The 20,853-nt window shown below is 41.4% G+C and overlaps 1 protein-coding gene across 1 annotated transcript in view; it reads right to left on the minus strand.

The window, feature by feature from the left end:
- LOC136880826 (alpha-1A adrenergic receptor-like) overlaps positions 1–20,612 on the minus strand; it is a 336,774-nt gene extending 316,162 nt beyond the window's left edge. The window contains 1 exon segment of the mRNA XM_068228990.1: positions 19,755–20,612. Coding sequence (XP_068085091.1) covers positions 19,755–20,612 — 858 coding nt within the window.
- Between the last annotated feature and the right edge of the window lie 241 nt (positions 20,613–20,853).

A 20,853-nucleotide genomic window follows, 5' to 3' on the forward strand; every position in this document is an offset into this window, starting at 1 on the left:
AAATAAATAAATAAACTAAACTAAACCTTTCCTAACATCCCTTACATCAGCTAGCCACAAAGGAGCCGGGAATTGGTCAGAGGAGCGCAGGAAAGAATTCAGCGAGAAAATGAAGGAATACTGGACCAACAGGAAGGCTCAAGAGGCCACTAAGAACACAATCCAGTATGCTAAAAGGGGCAGACGAAGACAAAAACACAGCTAGAACGCAAGCACCGTGGTCCACAGATGGCCTAAACGCAAAGAGAGAGAAATAAATAAATAAATAAATAAATAAATAAATAAATAAATAAATAAATAAATAAATAAATAAAAATGATAATAATAATGTCCGCCTCTGTGGTGTTGTGGTTAGCGTGATTAGCTGCCCCCCCCCCCCGGAGGCCCTGCCACGAAATTTGAAAAGTGGTACGAGGTCTTGAGCAGGGTCCACTCAACCTCGGGAGGTCAACTGAGTAGAGGTGGGTTCGTTTCCCACCTCAGCCATCCCCGAAGTTGTTTCCCGTGGTTTGCCCAGCTGTCCTCCAGGCAAATGCCGGGATGGTGCCTAACTTAAGGCCACAGCTGCTTCATTCCCTGTCCTTTCCAAACTTCCCGTCCACAAGGCCCCTGTTCAGCATAGCAGGTAATTCCGCTTGGGCAAGTGGTCCTCCTTCCCAGTTGTGCCTCCCCACCCACCCGATGCAAAGTCTCACGCTCCTGGACACTGCCCTTGAGGTGGTAGTGGTAGGATCTCTCGCTAAGTCCGAGGGAGAAACCGACACTGGAGGATAATCGGATTAATAATAATAATAATAATAATAATAATATTAATAATTGTTACCGTGTTTTTGTGGTAGTTAGAGGTGAAAGAAGGTGCGGGGTGGTGAACAGGTCTCAAGCTACGAAAGTAAAATTAATTTAAAATTTAACAAGGTTATATTTTCTTTTCAAACTCAGAAATAACAAGAATGGCAGGTACAGAGTAGCAAGGCAACAAAGAGCAACAATAGTATTTACAGGTTTTGGGCTTCGGACCCCGAACTTCCAATTCTCGAGCAGTTAGCCCGAATTTACATGTACATAAGGTTTAGCAAAGGGGCAGAAAACCCCAATCATGCCCAGGAGCACTTGCTCCGAATTACACAGTAATACCTCCTAGAGGCACGCAGAAACAAATTGCAAAAGAGCGATCCGCTCTCAAAGTTTTAAGCCTATCGCAAGGCCACACCTAACTCTACTTTCAAGCTGTCCTCTAAGGACGTAAGCACAGGGGTAAAATACCCAACCTACTGAGGTCTATTAAGCGATAAAAGGATAATTACATGACCTCTAAAACAACAATTTGAGAGGAGGCGATCTGCACTCCTAATATATTTGTTTCAAAACCTAATTTGGCTCTAGGCCACTGATGCAAGGGCTAATCCCATACTAAAGAGGTGACTTTAGAAAGAAACAAATTTACATAATGTTAAGGAAGAATAGGTTGAGAAAATAAGTTCACCTCAAAACAATATGAGAGGGAGCTCGAGAGGGTTAAGCACTCTCTATCCCAATATGTAGTTTAAAAGATAGAATAGATACAAGTTTCTTTACATTTTAAGGAAGGTTACATAATGGAAAAACTTCGGACCCGCCCCGAGAGTTAAACTGCTGAGCAAGCAAGAAAAGAAGTAATTAATCGGCCATTACCTGGTTGTTGACTGCCGCCGAAGAAAGAGGAGCTTCCCGCCCCCTGCTATGTACTTTACACACGAAAAGATGGAACAGAAGTGGCGCAGAGACCCTAAAATCAGCAGTTTATATACTCTCGCGGAAAGTTCGAGGCGTTTTAGGAAGGAAAACACCCGCCCACAATCTTTTATTGGTGGTTAAAGAAAACCCCTACACAAGATGAAGAAACACATCATTGTTGGAAAATTAATTTAAGAAATTCGGGATTGGCTAAATTCAAAACAAGAGGAAAGAAAGGGTTAATATTGCCAACTTAACCAATGACTGAAAGAAATTTAGCAAAGAACAAACTTTTGAAATTAAATTTTCTCCAAAAAAAAAAAAAAAAACAGTTCTTTCACTCCGCACTAGGGTGCACTATAGTTGATCTTCAGTAGTGTCCTCTAGAAGAGAAAGTTCACACTTCTTACTACAAGCAAAACAAAAATACGTCGAAAATGACACAGTTCAAAAACTCCAAAATTTCCAGGTAGTGACATCTTCTGAGAAAGTAGAAAATTAATACCGTAGATAAAGTTCAGACTTCCTCCAGCAGAGGAGTTTCAACTGGCGCAAATTTTAAATAAGCTGCGTGGAGGTGTACCGCCCGGTACAATAATAATAATAATAATAATAATAATAATAATAATAATAATAATAATTGTTTTACGTCCCCCTAACTAATCGTATGATTTTCCGAGACTCCCAGGTGTCAGAAATATGTTCCTCGTAGGTGTTGTTTTAGGTACTAGTTAACATGTCGACACGAAGTTTGCATCTTGAAAATACCAACAAATTCAGCTTGGAGCTAACTCCTAGTTTTCGAGCTCAAATTCCACGTTTAATTATATCGTCCACTCAGTGTGGTAAACGTAATACAAATATAGTACGTAGTCACTTACTGCAGTGCATATGTGAATGCTGACGTCACTACCGCAGTCCTTCTATTCTCAAAACAATGAGTTAGTACGCACCTGAGTCAGTGTGGTATTTGAAAGTGCATTTAAAAACAAAGAGATGCTAAATTCTTAATCGATCATTTTCCGGCGAAGTATAGCTGTTTATTGCCTGTAGTTCGTGTAATTCTTACACTAGATTGGTCGGTGGTGACGTGAGGTAACTGATCAAAATTACGCATTTTGGGTTATATATCACTAATTTAGTTTTGGAGAATTTCTTGGTAACGAAATATAGTCGCGTGGTCTATTGCTCAGCCGGGCTAGTGTGACTCAAGCGGTTGAAGCGCTGGCCTTCTGGTCCCAACTTGGCAGGTTCGATCCTGGCTCAGTCCGGTGGTATTTGAAGGTTCTCAAATACGTCGGCATCGTGAAGGTAGATTTACTGGCACGTAAAGTAACTCATGCGGGACTAAATTCCGGTATCTCAGCATCTACGAAAACCATAAAAGTAGTTATTGGGACGTAGATCAAATAGCTTTATTATTACCTACTGCTCAGAAAAGAAGCTTCCCTAATCCAGAGTCTGAAGAATGAGTCTCACTATTTGACTAGTGATAAAATATTTCAGATTTGAGAGTTTAGTGAAAAGTTAAGGTTTAATTGGTTGGGAACAGAAATCTACACTTGATCATTAATGTTGGCATAACTTTTATTGTACAAATGAGTAGAAAAGTAGAATATTTTCGTATTACCGGTAATTATCACCAAATAATAACTATTATTTTGCTTCTTGCTGAACGTCTCGCTAACATATGGAGGGGTTTTCAGTGACGAAGGATGGGTAACTAGCGGCAATGGCTTTAACTAAGGTACAACCCCAACATTTGCCTGGTGTAAAAAACGAAAATCTCGGGAAACCATCTTCAGGGCTGCCGACAATGGGATACAAACCCACTATCTCCCGAATGGAAGCTCACAGCTACGCGGTCTGTAAAGTTAAGCATGGACATGTAGCCAGCGTAAGGTCATGTAAGGTTACGAGCGCACACTTAGCCTGCCGCTCTAGTGAAAGGTCATCTGAGCTTAAGCATGCAGTCTTTGTCAGCACATTCCGGGTGGTGGAGGCCTGTCTGGGGAGGAGGGTGGTGGTAGTGGTACCAGAGCCCGCAAAAAGTTTACTACTTATTCTATATCGCCGAAAATTCATTACAGGTACGTAAGTTATTCACAGGGAAAAACGTGCTAAGTAGGTCAGTCTTTTCTTTCCTTATCGTCGCCATTAGACTGTGTCGTTGCGACGTAAAGCCACTAGCAAAAAAATATTTTCTTTTCACGAACTGCCACGTAGTATAAAAATATTCCTTTTAATTATGACAAATTTTCTACCTTTATAAAGCCGATAAATTTTAAATAACTGCTGAGTTAATTTTTCGCAGGGTGTATTATTATTAATAATGATAATATCGTACTTTAGCCTCAACAACCAAAGTAAAAATAACTTGAAATTTATATCATTGTGATCATCAGACACGCAAGTTTGTTTGGAAAACCGTTCCTATGGAGTTATTGTCAGCGTTGACCAAGCACTTAAATGCCATACGTATTGGGGCGGGATTACATAGTGCACATTTCTTAAATATTAAATTACAGTTAATTATTTTCCTTGATTAAAAGAAGCCGGTATAGCCAGAATGTTTAACCATAGAAACATCTTCATCAGATCCCGAGAAAAGGGTGCTGGGAGTGATCTCTGAGTGCGTTACGTTACAGGCCACACCTCCTGGAAGACCAACACACATGACGTTGCCTCGCTCACTTTCCCTTCATTCTCAGGGTTGGCCAAAATCGACGCCCTGACATTACCTGTTTTCCTTTCCACCCGGAATTCTTGTGATTGCGAGTATACAAGGAAAGGCAGTTTTGAACGGAGATAGAAATGGAGGACTCTCTTGACCTCAGACCCTCTAGTATCGCCGATCAGGAAGAAAACAAATTATGTTGCTTACAAAGCCCTAAGCCCATAAAAGTGAACAATAATATCGTTATACTGTATGTAGTTAATTGAGATGAATTCTCTTCATCAGCCACTCATTTCTGCCAGTCGGCATTGCCACTGCAATTGTATAGAAAAGCTAACCCATTTACGACGGGTTCAACAATTAGTGTTCTAATAAATTATATACTCCAATAGCTGCCTTATTTAACTTAAACCCGTTTCTCTGTACACATAAGTTTTGCCCCATCTAACATTCTTAGAATGTTTGTGTTGATACAATGGGAAATATACTTCCATAACAGCTGTATGTATGTCCAACCCTTGTCCCGTTTCTTTAGAGGGTCGGGTATAAACTGAGATGAATCTTCGCAGCGAGTTTTTACGACCGGATGCCCTTCCTGACGTCAACCTCACCGGAGGTTTAATGAGATGTAATTAATGACGTGATATATGACAGTAGGAAAGGAAAGGGTGAAATCTGGCGCCGGCACATAGCCTACTCCTGTTGAATAGCTCCAAGGGGTCTACCCAAGACGTAGAGCCTCCATCCGACGGACGAATTACAGCGTCATATTTCCTCATTCCATATGAGCACTGCGGAGAGGTTTGGAATTTAATCCAGGCTTTTGGAACGCAATCTAGTGATTAGTAATTGTATACCACCACCTCCCCTACCCTGCCAGCCAACATTCTGATGGTAAAACTTTTTTGACCAACGGGACTCGAACCGACTAACCACAGTGTCAGACCACATACATTTCAAAGCCTTGATCATCTTCGCCACCAGGCGGGCAAAAGGAATAATTCAAATCAGTCAAGAAAGAGGTCAGGCTCGTTGGCTAAGTGGTCAGCTTGTTAGCCCTTGGGCCGGGCTGAGTGGCACAGACGGTTGAGGCGCTAGTCTTCTAATTCTAACTTGGCAGGTTCGATCCTGGCTCAGACCGGTGGTGGTGGTCAAATACTGGGACTATACCTTAATTAAAACCAGGGCCGCTTCCCTCTAACTCCTAGGCCTTTCCTATCCCATAAGGCCTATCTGTGTCGATGCGACGTAAACCCACCAGCAAAAAAAGACCAGTGGTATCTGAAGGTGCTCAAATACGTCAGTCCCGTGTCGGCAGATTTACTGGCACGTAAAAGAACCCTGCGGGACAAAATTCTGGCTCTTTGGCATCTCGAAAAGTCCGTAAAAGCAGTTAGTGGAACGTAAAGCCAATTACATTATTATTATGATTATGTTAGCCTTTGGTTATGAAGGCGCTGAGTTCAATTACTGGACGAGTCGAGGATTTTAACTGTGTATAATTAAATTCTTTGGTTCGTGGACTGGGTGTTAGTGCTCGTCGTAATGCACATATCTTCGGCGTACATACACCACACCACCTACCATAACAGAAACACACAGTATTGATTACATCCCTCAGATAGGGTCGGGACCATAAGGCTGGGTCAAACGGGCATCAAGTGCCGACCATAATAAATTGGGAAAAACGGCCAAGGAAATTGCCACAGAAAAAAAATACAACATAATTTCCGACAGTTCCACACATGATCAAGATGGAACGGCTTAAAGAAATATTATTAATGACTATATAACAATGACGAGGTAAAACTAAACCAGTTTATTATTTATAGTAGAGATTTATGATAATTATCAAATCCTCAGTTCAATGTTTAAACTGAGAAGTAATCAGTGCATTCAATGCTGGGCCAATGTACGGTAGATATAGAGTAGTATGGGATATGGTTATGACGGCAGGATAAAAATAATTTATTTGGGTCTGTGATGTGTTGTTCGGGTTAAGCATTAATAAGAGAATAAGCAGTGCATTCAGTAGAAGCTTGTGTAAAAATTCCATACTGTACGTTCAGTACACGGTGTGAGCGACACATGGTAGAATTTTCTCTTTTTCTCGGATATTGAGTAGACCTACTCCTCATCCAGAATGCTGGTCAAGTGAATCTCGTCGCTCTAGAAGTGAAGCCACTAATGAGACGACCCACGATTCTCACTGTCAGGCGAAGTCTCTGTCGTTCTTGTTTTACCTAAAGGCTTGGAGTATCGTGGTTAGTAGTCTGATGCACTTGGTTTATGTGAGGTATGATGGTGGTGTATGTGTCCGCACATTGAGTTCTTTCGCGAAATTTTATTATAGTTATGTCTTGAGGTGAAAAGATGACCATCTACATAATTTTAGCTATCTATATATATAAAATAAGAGTTTTGTCTGTACATTGCTCAGAATTTGAAAATAATGGTATTTCTGTATCGGTCATGTCCATAGTAACAAGAAAATGCACTTTTTACTTTTCCGTAATTTCTGTCTGTCTGTCTGTCTGTCTGTCTGTCTGTCTGTCTGTCTGTCTGTCTGTCTGTCTGTCTGTCTGTCTGTATGTATGTACACGCATCACGAGAAAACGGTTGAAGGGAATTTAATGAAAATCGGTATGTGAAGTCGGGGGATGAGCCTCTACAATCTAGCCTATAAATCATTTTACTCGCGCTAAGTGAAATGGTAGTTTAGGGGAAGGCCTAAAATTTAATTCTCAACTATTTATGTTATTAGTGGTCGTATTTTAAAGAAAATGGGTATGTAAAGTTGGGGAATTAATTGCTACAATCTAGGCTATCAATAATTATATTCACGCTGAGAAAAATGGTAGTTTAGGGGAAGGTCTAAAATTTAATTCTCAAATATTGTTGTTGTTGTTGTCTTATCTTCGTGCAAATCTGTATGCAAAGTCAGAAAATAAGTCGCTATAGTCTAGGCTGTACATTATTTTATTCACGCTGAGTGAAATGGTAGTTTAGGGGAAGGCCTAAAATGTAATTCTCAAATATTTCTTATTAGAAGTGTAATCAATGAATGCTACATAACTAAGGTTATATAGTATTAAATTTCCTATTATTCATGTCTTATATATTGTTACTGTACTGGCTATGATCACAAAGATATTCATGAATTTGGATTTTTGTTACAAAGTCCACATCAGCGCCGAGTAACGAGAAAAAGGGTAAACAGTATTTAATGAAAATCGGTATGTAAAGTCGGAGAAAAAGAAACTACAGTTTACGGTATAAAATATTTTACAAATCACGGAGTCGAAAGAAAACTAAATGTGTAGGCCTACAATATAGAAAGCTCATAACATTGATCAACAAAAACATTACATTGACCATTGTTTGTCGTGATGTGCTTTGTGTCTTCTGCTGTCCCTCATCTCCGGTAGATAGGATTACTGCTGCGTACAGAGTATTTTTATTTGATATCCGTCGCACCGACATAGATATGTTTTATGGGATAGGAAAGGGCTAGGAGTGCCTTAGGCCTTAATTAAGGTACAGGCCCAGCATTTGACTGGTAAGTGGGAAACCACGGAATACCATCTTCAGCGCTGCCGACAATGGGGTTCGAATCCACTATCTCTCGGATGCAAGCTCACAGCTGCGCACCGCTAACCACACGGTCAACTCGCCCAGTCGTACAGAGTGTAACAGCCTGCCTGAATACTGATGGGAAGTAGCTGGGGAGTTAGATAACTTTCTTCTTTAGCATGACCTTCCCCTGGTTTATAAATTTTCTGATACTACTGGTACGTAGCACACTAGATCATCATAGCATTCGGGCTATTCAATCCCTACTCTGAGGCACTGATTGGAATGAACAGTGTGCATATTTAGCGGAATAACGACAGATGAGTGTTCATGGCAATCTGCGGCCTGGTCATCCCAGCTCTGGAACTTTGGACTGTTAGATTGGCACCGCAATCTAACCGCAGCACTGTTCGTTAAAAGTGATAAAACGTGCGGCTTTCCATTTGATCGAGTATTTTATATGATAGCATTGGTTTTGATCGCTACATTCATAATTACGTTTTTGTAATGACCTATGTTGATTTCAGTTAGGAAAACCACAAAGTCAGTCTTTTTGAGAATTCCGTAGCGAAGCACGGGTACATCAGCTAGTATAATATATTTGCCTGTTTGATTTATTATAACTCAAAAACTACTGGGCGTATTTCAACCAAACTTCATATGTAGATCCACCTATCCTAAGGTGTGTTTTCGACTTCACTACTCACATTACCTTAAATGGGAAGGCCACTTGTGTCATTTTCCGTTTTATCCAGAGCCTTTCAAATCCATAACAGTGCTGAGCATTGTGAAATGTGTAAGTATATCTGCAAATACGTGAATGAGGGCAGTGAACAAGATTCTCATGCTTTGGAAATGTATCATTATGAAGTTCCTAAATACCAGACCGGCACGTATATCAGTATGTCCGAAGCTGTCCGATAGATTCTCGCATTCCCAATTCATTAAAGCTACCCGGCGGTAATTCATTTGAATGTTCATCTGGAAAACTTTCAGCGCACAGGTTTCACATAAGGGTTCTATGGAACTTCACTTTATTGGCACCTTTGCATTCTTTTCTAAACATACAATTTTGCCAGGGGACTGTTATATGAAGATGTTCCGTTCTTTTCCTTCTTCAACAGACAGGCGGTCATCTTTCACAGAAGGAAACGGGGAAGGTGAAAGGATATTGACTTCCAGGGATCGAGAAGGAACATGTTATTGGAAGAGTGTATTGCAGTGAACCCAAAGAACGCATAACGCATCTATTAGCGTTTTCTGTTGCTCGCTGTGAAGGGTCTTCTTTCTTTCACTAGACTCAAAACTGTAAATGGGATCCTTAATCCCACCCACCAAAGTGCCAACAAAGCCCTGGGTCTCCTGTAAGATGACTCTCACTGGGACTTCACCATGAAGGAAGCATCTATTTCTCGCAGTGCATTAAAGCTACGACAGCTTTTCGCAATTAATCTAGTATACTGTTCTCTGTTTGATCCATTACATCTACGGGACAAGTATAAGGAGAGCAAGACGGAGGACTTTCCAAGACAGCTACCACCTGCCAAAGGCACTATCGAAATGCAGAACATAAAATGCATGCATAAAATGAATGTCTTCGATCATTGAAGAACGTTACCGGTACATTACCGTTAGATACCGGGCATAGTGGGTTCGAACCGCACTATCAACAGCCCTGAAGTTTGTTTTTCGTAGTTTCCCACTTTCACACCAGGCAAATGGTGGGATTGTGCCTCAATTAAGAGCACGGTCGCATATTTTCCACTCCTCTCTCATCGTCGCCATAAGACCTATCTGTGTCGGTGCGACGTAAAGTAAATTGTAAACAAGTGTATTTTCCGCTTCCTCTGTTTATCACAAACTGAACCTCCTTTATGCCACTTTTTTATCAACATCGAAACACATTATTCTTAGGAATGCTAGAGTTTGGATATTTACGAGCAAATCTCCGAACTCTTCTTCTAAAGCTCCCACTTTTCAAGTAACATTCCACCAGACAAATTCGCTGTTCAACCGAACAGTTCATTGTCTAGTCGATCACTCAATACGCAGGCAATATACACAAAAATACAATAGCAACAGTCGCATTCACGCGCCGATATATATCTCAGAAAAAACTAAATTTTGGGATGCTTTGTACGTCTGACTTCCCACGGTGCAGTCGTGGATGGGGAGCGGGAAGTCGGCCGGTGGGCGGTGCAATTATGCGAATTATCCTCGTGCAATTAGAGCACTCTGTGTATGTACGGCGTGATTCAGCCACCCCTTCCAATGTAGTTTTAGGCAAGCCACAATATTAAGTCCGTCCTAAAAGCATCTGCCCTGCCGGTATGCTCAAGCAACACAACCAGATATCTCGGTATTTACGGCCTCACAGTGATAGGACGCCATAATGTTATACTCATATTAAACACTGGAAGACACGCGTGTGTCTTCTAGATCATATGAACCTGACACGCCGCCGAAACACTAAATTGATATTGTGACCGCATTAAATCTAATACTTGGCACAAGCTGCACAATGTGTCTTACGTAACCGTAGTGTAGTTGGTAAAGGCTTGGCGGTGCGGGCTTGAATGTCAGGTGGGAGGTTCTAATCCGGGGCGAAAAATGCAAATTTTTGAAATATTGTTTTAATACGTACCGCGCGATGCAAGTTCAATATCCACTTTCATGCAAATTGTGTGTAAATGAATGTGTTTGTGGCCCTAAGAAGATCCGATTAATTATCAGGGCGGACACACACGGACCGGAAATACTAGGAACACAACTGCCCTTCCAATGTTTTATCGCAGCAAATGCTCGATGTGATGACCGTTTTGGTTTATGCACATTCGGGCCCGGTGTCCAATAGATCGCCTTGCGCTCTGAAGCATTCCAAGTGAAATTACTCGGCAGCTGTTCGTGATGCGTTGCCGGGGCTAGTCGGGGTTTTCCGGCGCTTGAGTGTAACTGACGTTCTTCAAATGTACCCACAAGAAGAAGTCTAACGGCGTTAAATTCGCTGATTTGTCGGGCCATGAAACAGGGCCTCCTTGTCCTATCCATTTCCCTGGCAGTTCCTCGTTCAGATGGTTACGAATGGGCATAGTCGAATGTGGTGGAGCTCCATCCTGTTGCAACCACATCGTAAAACGATCGTGCAAGGGCACATCCTCCAGCAGCAGTGGAAATTCCTGACGCAGAAAGTGCAGGTAGCGTGGGCCCGTCCAATGGCCCTCAAAGAAATAAGGTCCAATCAGGTGATCGCCCAAGATTCCACACCAAACATTCACTCTCCATCGTACTTGGTGGGCCGCCTGTCGCACCCAGTGAGGATTGTCCGAACTCCAATAGTGCATGTTGTGGCGATTGACGTTCTTATTGTTGAGGAAACGTGATTCATCCGAGAACAAGACATGAGAAACAAATGCTGCATCATTGTCCAGCTCGCCTAATAGCCACCGACAGAATTCCATTCGAGCTTCAAAATCCCTCTCATGGAGCTCTTGGTGTAGCTGAAGATGGTATGGGTGAAATTTATGTTCATGCAGTATTCGCCAGCCGGACGGCTGGCTGGTGTTCACCTGTCGTGCAATCGCCCTTGTACTGATGTGTGGATTATTACGAGCTGCCTCCAGTACGGCCTCTTCTGTTTCACCCGATGTAACGGGTCTATCGCGGAGTGGTGGCTGATTGGAAATCACGCCTGTTGTCCTTGGGTGTCTTTCAACACGGTGGAATGTCGTAGCAGCCGGGTGTCGCCTGCCGAGTTACCGTTCCTGGTACAGACGTAGTGCCTCGCACGCATTTTGTCTTGCTTCCCCGTAAATGAGGAGAATGTCAAACGTACTCCTCTGTGGAAAACATGCCGAATGACAGCAGAGATTACAGTACGTTCAGGCCCTAACCAGCGGAGTATGCGCAGAGTACAAGCTGAATAACAGCGTCATTCTACAGTTTGAATGTGGTAAACGAGGGCCTGTGTTTACATATGTAAACATCATACCGATGCAAAAACATTTGTACGATGCAGGATTCGAACCGCCGCTGGCACATTCCGCCGATTGCTCGACGAACGCCTAACCACATCCGCTACGCTTCACTGCTGGAAACATGCTGGTAGTACGACAAGAGTACATACACCATCCGGTTCGGTGTTTAAGACATTAATTACTGCATTGTTACTATAGTTTTATGCATTAACTCCGCTCTTCGTTACACCACATAGAGTCGCGAAGCTCTGAGATATTTTTCATCCGATGCGACTACAGCGCTCCAAGTGGCGAGGTAGAGGCAACTTGCTAGCAGATAACGGGGAACGAATTACCACTACAGTCTAAAATGGTCGTAACTTCTGAACCATTCATGCAAATAATGCCCTGATAAGGTTATTGTAATCCTTATGAAGTAGTGGAGGAGGTCAAACAATTTATTTCGAAGAGGAGTTCGAGGATAATATCGAAATATTTATCTAATCTTAAGGAGTTTTTTCTTTACCGCGTACTATAACATAAAATCGCTTCTAGAGGGCAACCGGTTCGAAATAGGTATATACCATCGCGGACTTTTTTTGTAGAGGTTTCTATGCTTTACAATTCTTACGATTACACTTGTGGTCTATCGTTGACGGTTCACGCAGCGTAAGCCAAGAAAGCAAGCGACCGACCGACATCGAACCTGCCAAGTTGGGCTAAGAAGGCCAGCGCTCTACCATGGTCGGTCGCTTGATTTCTTGGCTTACGCTGCCTGAACCGTCGACGACAGACCCCAAGTGTAAGCGTACGAATTGTAGAACATAAAAAACCTCTACAAAAATGTCCGCGATGGTATATACCTATTTCGAACCGGCTAACCTCTAGAAGCGATTTTATGTTCTACTCCGCGGTAAAAGAATATAACTCCTTAAGATTAAATAAATATTTCGATATTATTCTCGAACTCCTCATCGAAATAAATTGTTTGACCTCCTCCACTATTTCATAAGGATTACAATAACCTTGTCAGGACATTATTTGCATGAATGATTCAGAAGTTATGACCATTTTAGACTGCAGTGGTAATTCGGTCCCTGTTGTCTGCTAGCAAGTTGCCTCTACCTCGCCGCTAGAGGTGCTAGTGTCGCTCCAGCTATCAAGTGGATGAACCTTCCTCTTATTAGAGCTACGCGACTGTATATATTAGTCTGTGGTTACACCCGGTCACGAGGCACGACGCATTAACATAGTTAAATGGTAAAAGTACGTTGGTACATGATTTCAAGGCGTCATGTTTTGCGAACGGATGATATAATATTTCGCTATGGTTCAGAATCATGTGCAAAATGTGCTCACTGAACATCAGTACCAAACGAAACGCCTACAAGGGAATAGCACCCCTATAACCAAGTGCACGTTAGTTGGCCTGCAGCAAAGGATATTGGAAGGGGTTGCTGAATCACACTGCATACAGTACGACTTCTTTAAAAACGTGTAATCTGTGGTATGCTACGTCAAACAACGAGACGAATCGCACCTGATAACGGAAGCAAATTAATATAGCTGAGAATATCGCCACGCTTATCGCGTGAAACGCCAATAGCTTGGCAGCTGCCATTTTGCTAGGTCAACTGCTTTTATGCACAGTGGTTTTGTTTGTTTTATGTTTAATTATACTATGAACATATGGGTACTGCTACTTTTAAATTCATTAATTTAGCATAAGGAACACGCTCCTAAAAATATAAACAGCATGAAGTATCAGCTATGAGTACCTTTCTTCTACTCATTCTTCTTAATCTGTTTACCCTCCAAGGTTAGCTTTTCCCTCGGACTCAGCGAGCGATTCCTTCTCTACCGCCTCAAGGGTAGTTTCGTGGAGTGTAAAATTCTAGGTCGGGGGATACATCTGGGAAAGAGGACCAGTACCTCTCCCAGGCAGCCTCACCTGCTATGCTGAACAGGGGCACTTCGAGGATGGCTAAGGTGGGAATCGAATCCCCTCTACTCAGTTGACCTCCCGAGGTTGAGTGGACCCGGTTCCAGTCCTCATACCACTTTTCAAATTTTGTGGCAGAGCCGGGAATCGAACCCGGGCTTCTGGGGATGGCAGCTCATCACACTAACCACTACACCACCGAGACAGGAGGACCTTTCTCTATGCTTTATTTCAGATGCTTTAAATATCATTTGTTCCACAAAACTGGGCAGAGAAAATATCGAACATTTTCGCGGGGAACAAGATGGACGGTGACGTAATATATTAAGTAATAAATAAATAAGTACATAAATAAATAAAACTATTGATTTTATGAAAGGTACATACTTTATCGAACTGGTGCTGTCTTCAATTGGTAAAGTCACAACATGCCATCCTATAATGGCGTACTCTTATATATACCGAACATTAGCATATAAATCAAGATCTGTGCTTCCACAGTCAATAATCTTACTTGCCGTTCCACTGGTGGGTAGATATAGTGGTGTAATTAGAGTGTCGCCATGATTTGTCATTATTTTGCGACAAATGGAGACAATATATATATATTTACAAGTTGTTTTAGGTCGCATCGACTTATGGTGACGATGGGATAGGAAAGGTACAACCCCAGCATTTTTGTCTCGTGTGAAAATGTGAAACCATGGAAAACCACCGTCGAACCTACTCTCTCTCCCAAATAAGAGTTCACAGATGCGCGCCCCTAAACGTACGGCCAAGTAGCTCGGTTTTGTTATTCATGGGAGGGTAGAAGGCTTTTCATGTAGATACTGAAATATTTAGACGCATTTGAAGAATTTTAACACACACACATACTTTGACCAACTCAAAAACTTTTCTCCTAGTATCTAATGCCAATCATTTGTCGCAGAATCGTTAGCGGCTTCACTCTTAGATTCTTCAAGCCACTTGCTTAATAGCAGTCGACATTACTTTAAAATACATGAGGTACTACTGTGCTAGATGAAAGACTGGATTTATTTGAGAACTTCTGCATATACGGTAACTCCACATACGTGTAGATAATTAAGGCTTTGCACAAATAATCGAGTGGACTTATTGAAATTCAAAAGTTGGTGTTTTTGTTAGTTTGTTATGCTTTTCAAAGTTTTGTTATCAAACACAATAATTAGATTCAAGATAATTTTTCAACAACGTGGTGGATTCACTATTGCTGATTAGAAACTCATTAATACAGTATTCATATCATTGTTACAATGTGTCATATAAGAAATGTAAGTTGGAACAATTGCAGAGTTCAGCTGGAACAGAGGAAGAGTAAGCAGAGGTATATAGGTGATGATGTTAGTAAAAATAATTAGTTTCAATACTTCTAGCTACAAAGAATAAGCAGAAAGCATAGCTTCCGTTGCTTTCCAACTATAATCATCCCTTTCAAATTTACAAATTTTATCGAATGGTTTTCGTCACCAGTTTTTACTCTAGCAAAAGTCTAGGAATAATATAATTGACTGTGGATGAGAATGTGCTCCTTCGAAAGACGGTTACGGGTACGACTAACTTCTGGATACCCGCGACAGTCCATTCAAGCACGCACGCAGTCATTCATCTACTCACTCATTAATTTAGGCAGTCAGTATTTCATTTACTTAAAATGGAATGTTAAATTCAGTCCATTAAGTTATTCATTCACTTAATCACTCATTCACACAAACATGTTTCAGAATAATAATGGCTTTCGCGAACATTATTACAAATAACTACGTATATTTTAAAAATGAACAATGGATAAAATAAAGTGATGTTACACTACCATAAATAAATAAATAAATATATTTTAATTAATTAACGATGGATTAATTTTAGCTTTTCTAAGGATTGGTGCGGAATAAAACACTATCCTTTACCCCGGCCGGCCTTTAATTATTCCACGATAAATAAATAGGAAACTTATTTTTTGAATTAGCCTGTGATGTTTGTATATAAAATTAACTGTGTTTTATTAGAGTTTAAATATAAAATATACGAGCTTGTATATATGCGTGACTGTTTACATCGTAGTAGCCACGGGACCTATTCGTGATGGTGGGGATTACTGTTCCTGTGAGAAAGTAGAATGGTGCCATCATCCTCCCTTAAGACTAACCAGAAATAAAGTCGAATAGATCCGACTCTCTTTTAGGGAAAAAGCCACGAAGGACGTGAAAATGTAAGACTGCCTGGGCTAGGCAAACATCGTACCGTGGGGGTCGGAAGAGAACAAGAGTTGACCAAGAGAGGCCGGATAGGAAATATAATATATGTATTTATCATCTACAGTATATTGTATGTCACCAAAAACATGACATGACTTGTTCTTCTCCTTCAGACACACAGTTGACGATTTCATGTTGACTTTCCCTATACTTTCCGTACATATAACCATTTGCCTTATTAGTAACTGTCAAATCCATTACAGCACACAACAGTAAATAATTACACCAGGAAGTTTCGACATAGAATTGTGTTTGTGTCTTTCAATAATGCCCGCGAGAGAAAAATGTTGATCTGCAAAAAGCGAGCAGGAGATAAGACAGGTTGGCGGGGATATTCCGAGATTAAACTAATGAGGCCCACCCCCTGCTGCAGTGTCCTCAAATGTCCTGTGACAACTGGGGAATTTCTGTGACTGGGCACAAGTTTATCTCATTGATCGCAAATGTCCGGACACCGGCTGAGTGGTCCCCGAACCAGCCCTCAGATCCAGGTAAAAAACCTGACCTTGCCGGTAATCGAACCCGGGGCCTCCGGGTAAGAGGCAGGCAGGCACGCTACCCCTACACCAAGGGGCCGGCGTTCTCAAGGAAGGCATCGTATAATATAACTGGAGAAAGGATATTTAACATACTCTTCAAAGCTCAGTCCACAAGAAGAACATAATTACAAATAACTACGTATATTTAAAAATGAACAATGGATAAAATAAATCAGTTCGTTTACACCCGTAGAGCTTTTTAAAGATTGCTTTAGAATGCGCTTTGGGTGCCACGCGGGACTAGTGGTAGGCTACCCAAAGTTCTCAATGGTACTATCAAGAATAGACGACACTGACTGACATTCAACAAATAAACAAAAGAACAAACACAATTTATACATTGAGAATACATATGAAATTACATCGTAATATTATAGTAAAGCAAGGTGTAAAATCCTTCTTAATCTGCTTACCCTCCAGGTTTGGTTTTTTCCTCCGACTCTGCGAGGGATCCCACCTCTACCGCCTCAAGGGCAGTGTCCTGGAGCTTGAGACATTGGGTCGGGGTATACAACTGGGGAGAATGACCAGTACCTCACCCAGGCACCTGCTATGCTGAACAGGGGCCTTGTAGCGGGATGGGAAGTTTGGAAGGGATAAACAAGAAAGAGGGTAGGAAGCGGCCGTGGCCTTAAGTGAGGTACCTTCCCGGCAGTTGCCTGGAGAAGTGGGAAACTACGGAAAACCACTTCCAGGATGGCTGAGGTGGGAATAGAACCCACCTCTACTCATTTGGCCTCCCGAGGCCGAGTGGACCCCATTTCAGCCCTCGTACCACTTTTCAAATTTCGTGGCAGAGCCGGGAAACGAACCCGGGCCTCCGGGGGTGGCAGCTAATCACACTAACCACTACACCACAGGGTCGAACAAGGTGTAAAACTAACTCATCTAAACTTAAAAACACGTGGAGGATAGCGTGGTGAAACTGGATACGTACTGATATTCGAAAGGAAAATGCACTAATACGTGCTATGGTAATCCTTAATCCATTGATATATATATTACAACCATGAAGTACAATGAAAGAAGTAGCCATGAAAACAAAGCTTAATTTGAATATGGCTGACAATGTCCCGATGCATTTATGCAAAATAGTAAATATTTAATATTAAATCGTCAATATCATGATATAAGTTAAAAAAGGAACACAAACATGTTTCAGAATAATAATGGCTTTCGCGAACATAAAGTACTTATCAGAAGTGGAAACCCATCGTCAGTAGTGCTCGGAAGACTCATAGGCTATGCAAAACTTAAGGTCAAGCAAAAATGTACACAGAGCAAGATAGGGTGCAATACTAATCAAGGCCAACAACAATGGCTAATATGAAACGTAAAAAAACATCAGTTACAAAGGGCCTTGGCTAATTATTATTAATATTGAAATACAGGCTATGAATGAAGAGAAACGGGGAATTTAAGTACTGGTGGCATCATAGAAATAATCATAAATAATACAAACCTAAGTAAATTGTAATTCTAAGAATTTCACAAGCAATACGTCAGCACCTTGATTTAAGCATAGAACGTAGGCACAATAAGCGGCAACAGCGATCCGGAAAAGTGTAGGAAAAGTGACAGATAAGTAATAAAGAAGTCAGGAATGGGATTATTTAGAAATCCGCGAAAAAGATTATCATTTATGAGCAATATCTTGAAAAAATAGGTCTGAACCTTGTATGACGCTGTCAGCGATGTGACACTAAAAGGTCCAAGAAGCTCCATTTTCCCTGATAACTGTGCTTTTATTTGCAGATAATTTGAAGTTATTATACTACTACTGATATCTACACTAATATTATAAAGAGTAAAAATTTGTATTTCTGTTTGTAACGGATAGACTCAGAAACTACTGAATCGATTTTAGAAATTACTTCACCTATAGAAAGCTAGCTTGCCAGTGAGTAACATGAGCTGTATTTTATTTTCAAAACAATTCTAGGGGGGTGCGACGGGGGAAGATATAAAAATAACCATGATTTATGGCCCTAAAACCAACCGTTATGGAGATATTGGCACCAAACTACCCCTGCTCTAGGAATCGGATAAAAGAAATGAACTGCCGTATCAATGACAAAGTCAGCTCCAGGATTCTAGAGGAGCGAGATTATGCATGTATATTTGGGCATAGCTGCTAATCAAAACTGGTACACAAATGACTTACTATCTGGAAAAAATGTACCGGTACTGTTGTGTTTGTATGTATGTATGTATGTATGTATGTATGTATGTATGTATTACATCTTCTCCTAAACCACTGACGTGATTTCAACCAAATTTGGTACACTTATGACTTAGTACCAGGAGACAAACCGTGTGGGGGTAAGACACCCCTAGCACCCTTATGGGGAGGGGGGCGAGGGGGTAAGGTATAACAATAATCTAGAATAGTATCGAATCCATAGTTTTCGTGATCGCTGAAATGAATATTGACACTCCGAATTTTTTAAGTTCATGTTCAGCCCCCTTCGGGAGGGGGGTGAGGGGGAGTGAGATATAAAAATAATCTAAAATAGTGTCGAATCTACAGTTTTAGGGGTCACTGAGGTGAATGGGGACAATCCAGATTTTTTATCCCTTAAAGGGTGGGGGGGTCGAGAGGGGGATAGTCTCATTGACAGTTGAAATCGTGCACATCGTATCTATAGTGCGACGGCAAAATACATATACTTATCACTTATTAATTTTGACAGGATCAAGTACTTCCCAGTCGATTCGAACTTCCATAAGGACAAAGTTTTACTCGAAAATTAAATAATCTAAAACTTGAAATCAAACACATCTATATAATTCTAAAACTACATAATAGATTGTAACATATCAATCCGCAAGTCAAAATGGAATTCTATAAAAATTCACTTCACACATAACTAACTGGTAATAAAAATCTTAAAGGTAAACATTCAGAAACTATCCGGGCAACGCCGGGTACTACAGCTAGTATCAAATAAAAATGAAAGAAAACCCATAATACGGAAAATGAAAATTCATAATCCAGTTACCGAGAAGAACTTCAATTGGACAAATGCATACAGTTTTATTCACCTGTGATCACTACGAGTAGAAAATGAACTGTCTTACCTTATCGATGGCATCTGCTTGGTAGACGCTGGCTCTTAGCCTGGTGCTTCCTCGGTGCACCCTGAGTGTGATATCCGAGCGAGTTACTCTGGTGCCGGAGTACAGGAAGTGCGAGTGTCTGATGGCTGCTCTGTACACCAGGGTGTACAGGACGAGGATCACAAGAGCTGGCAAGTAGAAGGAGCCGCAGGCAGAGAAGATGACGTAACCTAGCTGTTTGTTTACGTGGCATTCTGTGACTCCGTTAGGATCGTGTTCCTCATGCCATCCCAGAGGCTGTGCGATACTGATGGCCAAAGCTAAACTCCATATTCCGGCAATCAGACACCGCACACGACGTTTTGTCAGGATTCGAGTGTACGCTAACGGTCTGGATACACCAACATAGCGATCCACAGAGATACCGCACAGTGAAAGTATTGATGCTGTACAACACAGTACATCTAGCGCTGTCCACACTGAGCACAGGTTTGGTCCCATCAGCCATACTCCCGATAGTTCTCTCGCGGCCGATAATGGTAGTACTGTTACTCCAAGCAGGAGATCAGCAACTGCAAGGTTCACAATTAACGAATGTGTTGGGAGGCGCAACGTAGGGCTGGGTACCACTGCTACTATGACCACTAGATTACCACCAATCGTGAGTAGAATGAAGACTATCAAAGCGACTGCTTCTACAATGAACCAAGGTCTATCGGTAACATTCGACACACGGGTTGGGTTCTCCGAAGGTAACGAACAGTTCTGGAACACTGACGTGAGCACATAATCATCAGTGGTGATGGAACTGTTCAGGTAACTGTCTTCTTCCAAAAAAGGGAAACAGTTTATAGATAACACATCATCGGTCGAATTCATGTTTCTTATAAATGTAAACACAAAATCATAAACGACTCGCTACTAAACCCGCCATTCAATAAGGTGAACGGAACAAACGCTATTCCCTATAGAGCAAAGATAAACAAACTTTGGCTTCCTCGAACACACGTCACTTGAGATAATTTTATTCCTTTGTTCACTTTCGATGGAAATGTATAAAATTCCCAGAGCGCGTTTATTTATCCTCTTTATATCTCTTGCTTTTTATTTGCAGTATTCA

Source organism: Anabrus simplex, chromosome 1, assembly GCF_040414725.1.
Source record: "Anabrus simplex isolate iqAnaSimp1 chromosome 1, ASM4041472v1, whole genome shotgun sequence".
Taxonomy (NCBI): Eukaryota; Metazoa; Arthropoda; class Insecta; order Orthoptera; family Tettigoniidae; genus Anabrus; species Anabrus simplex.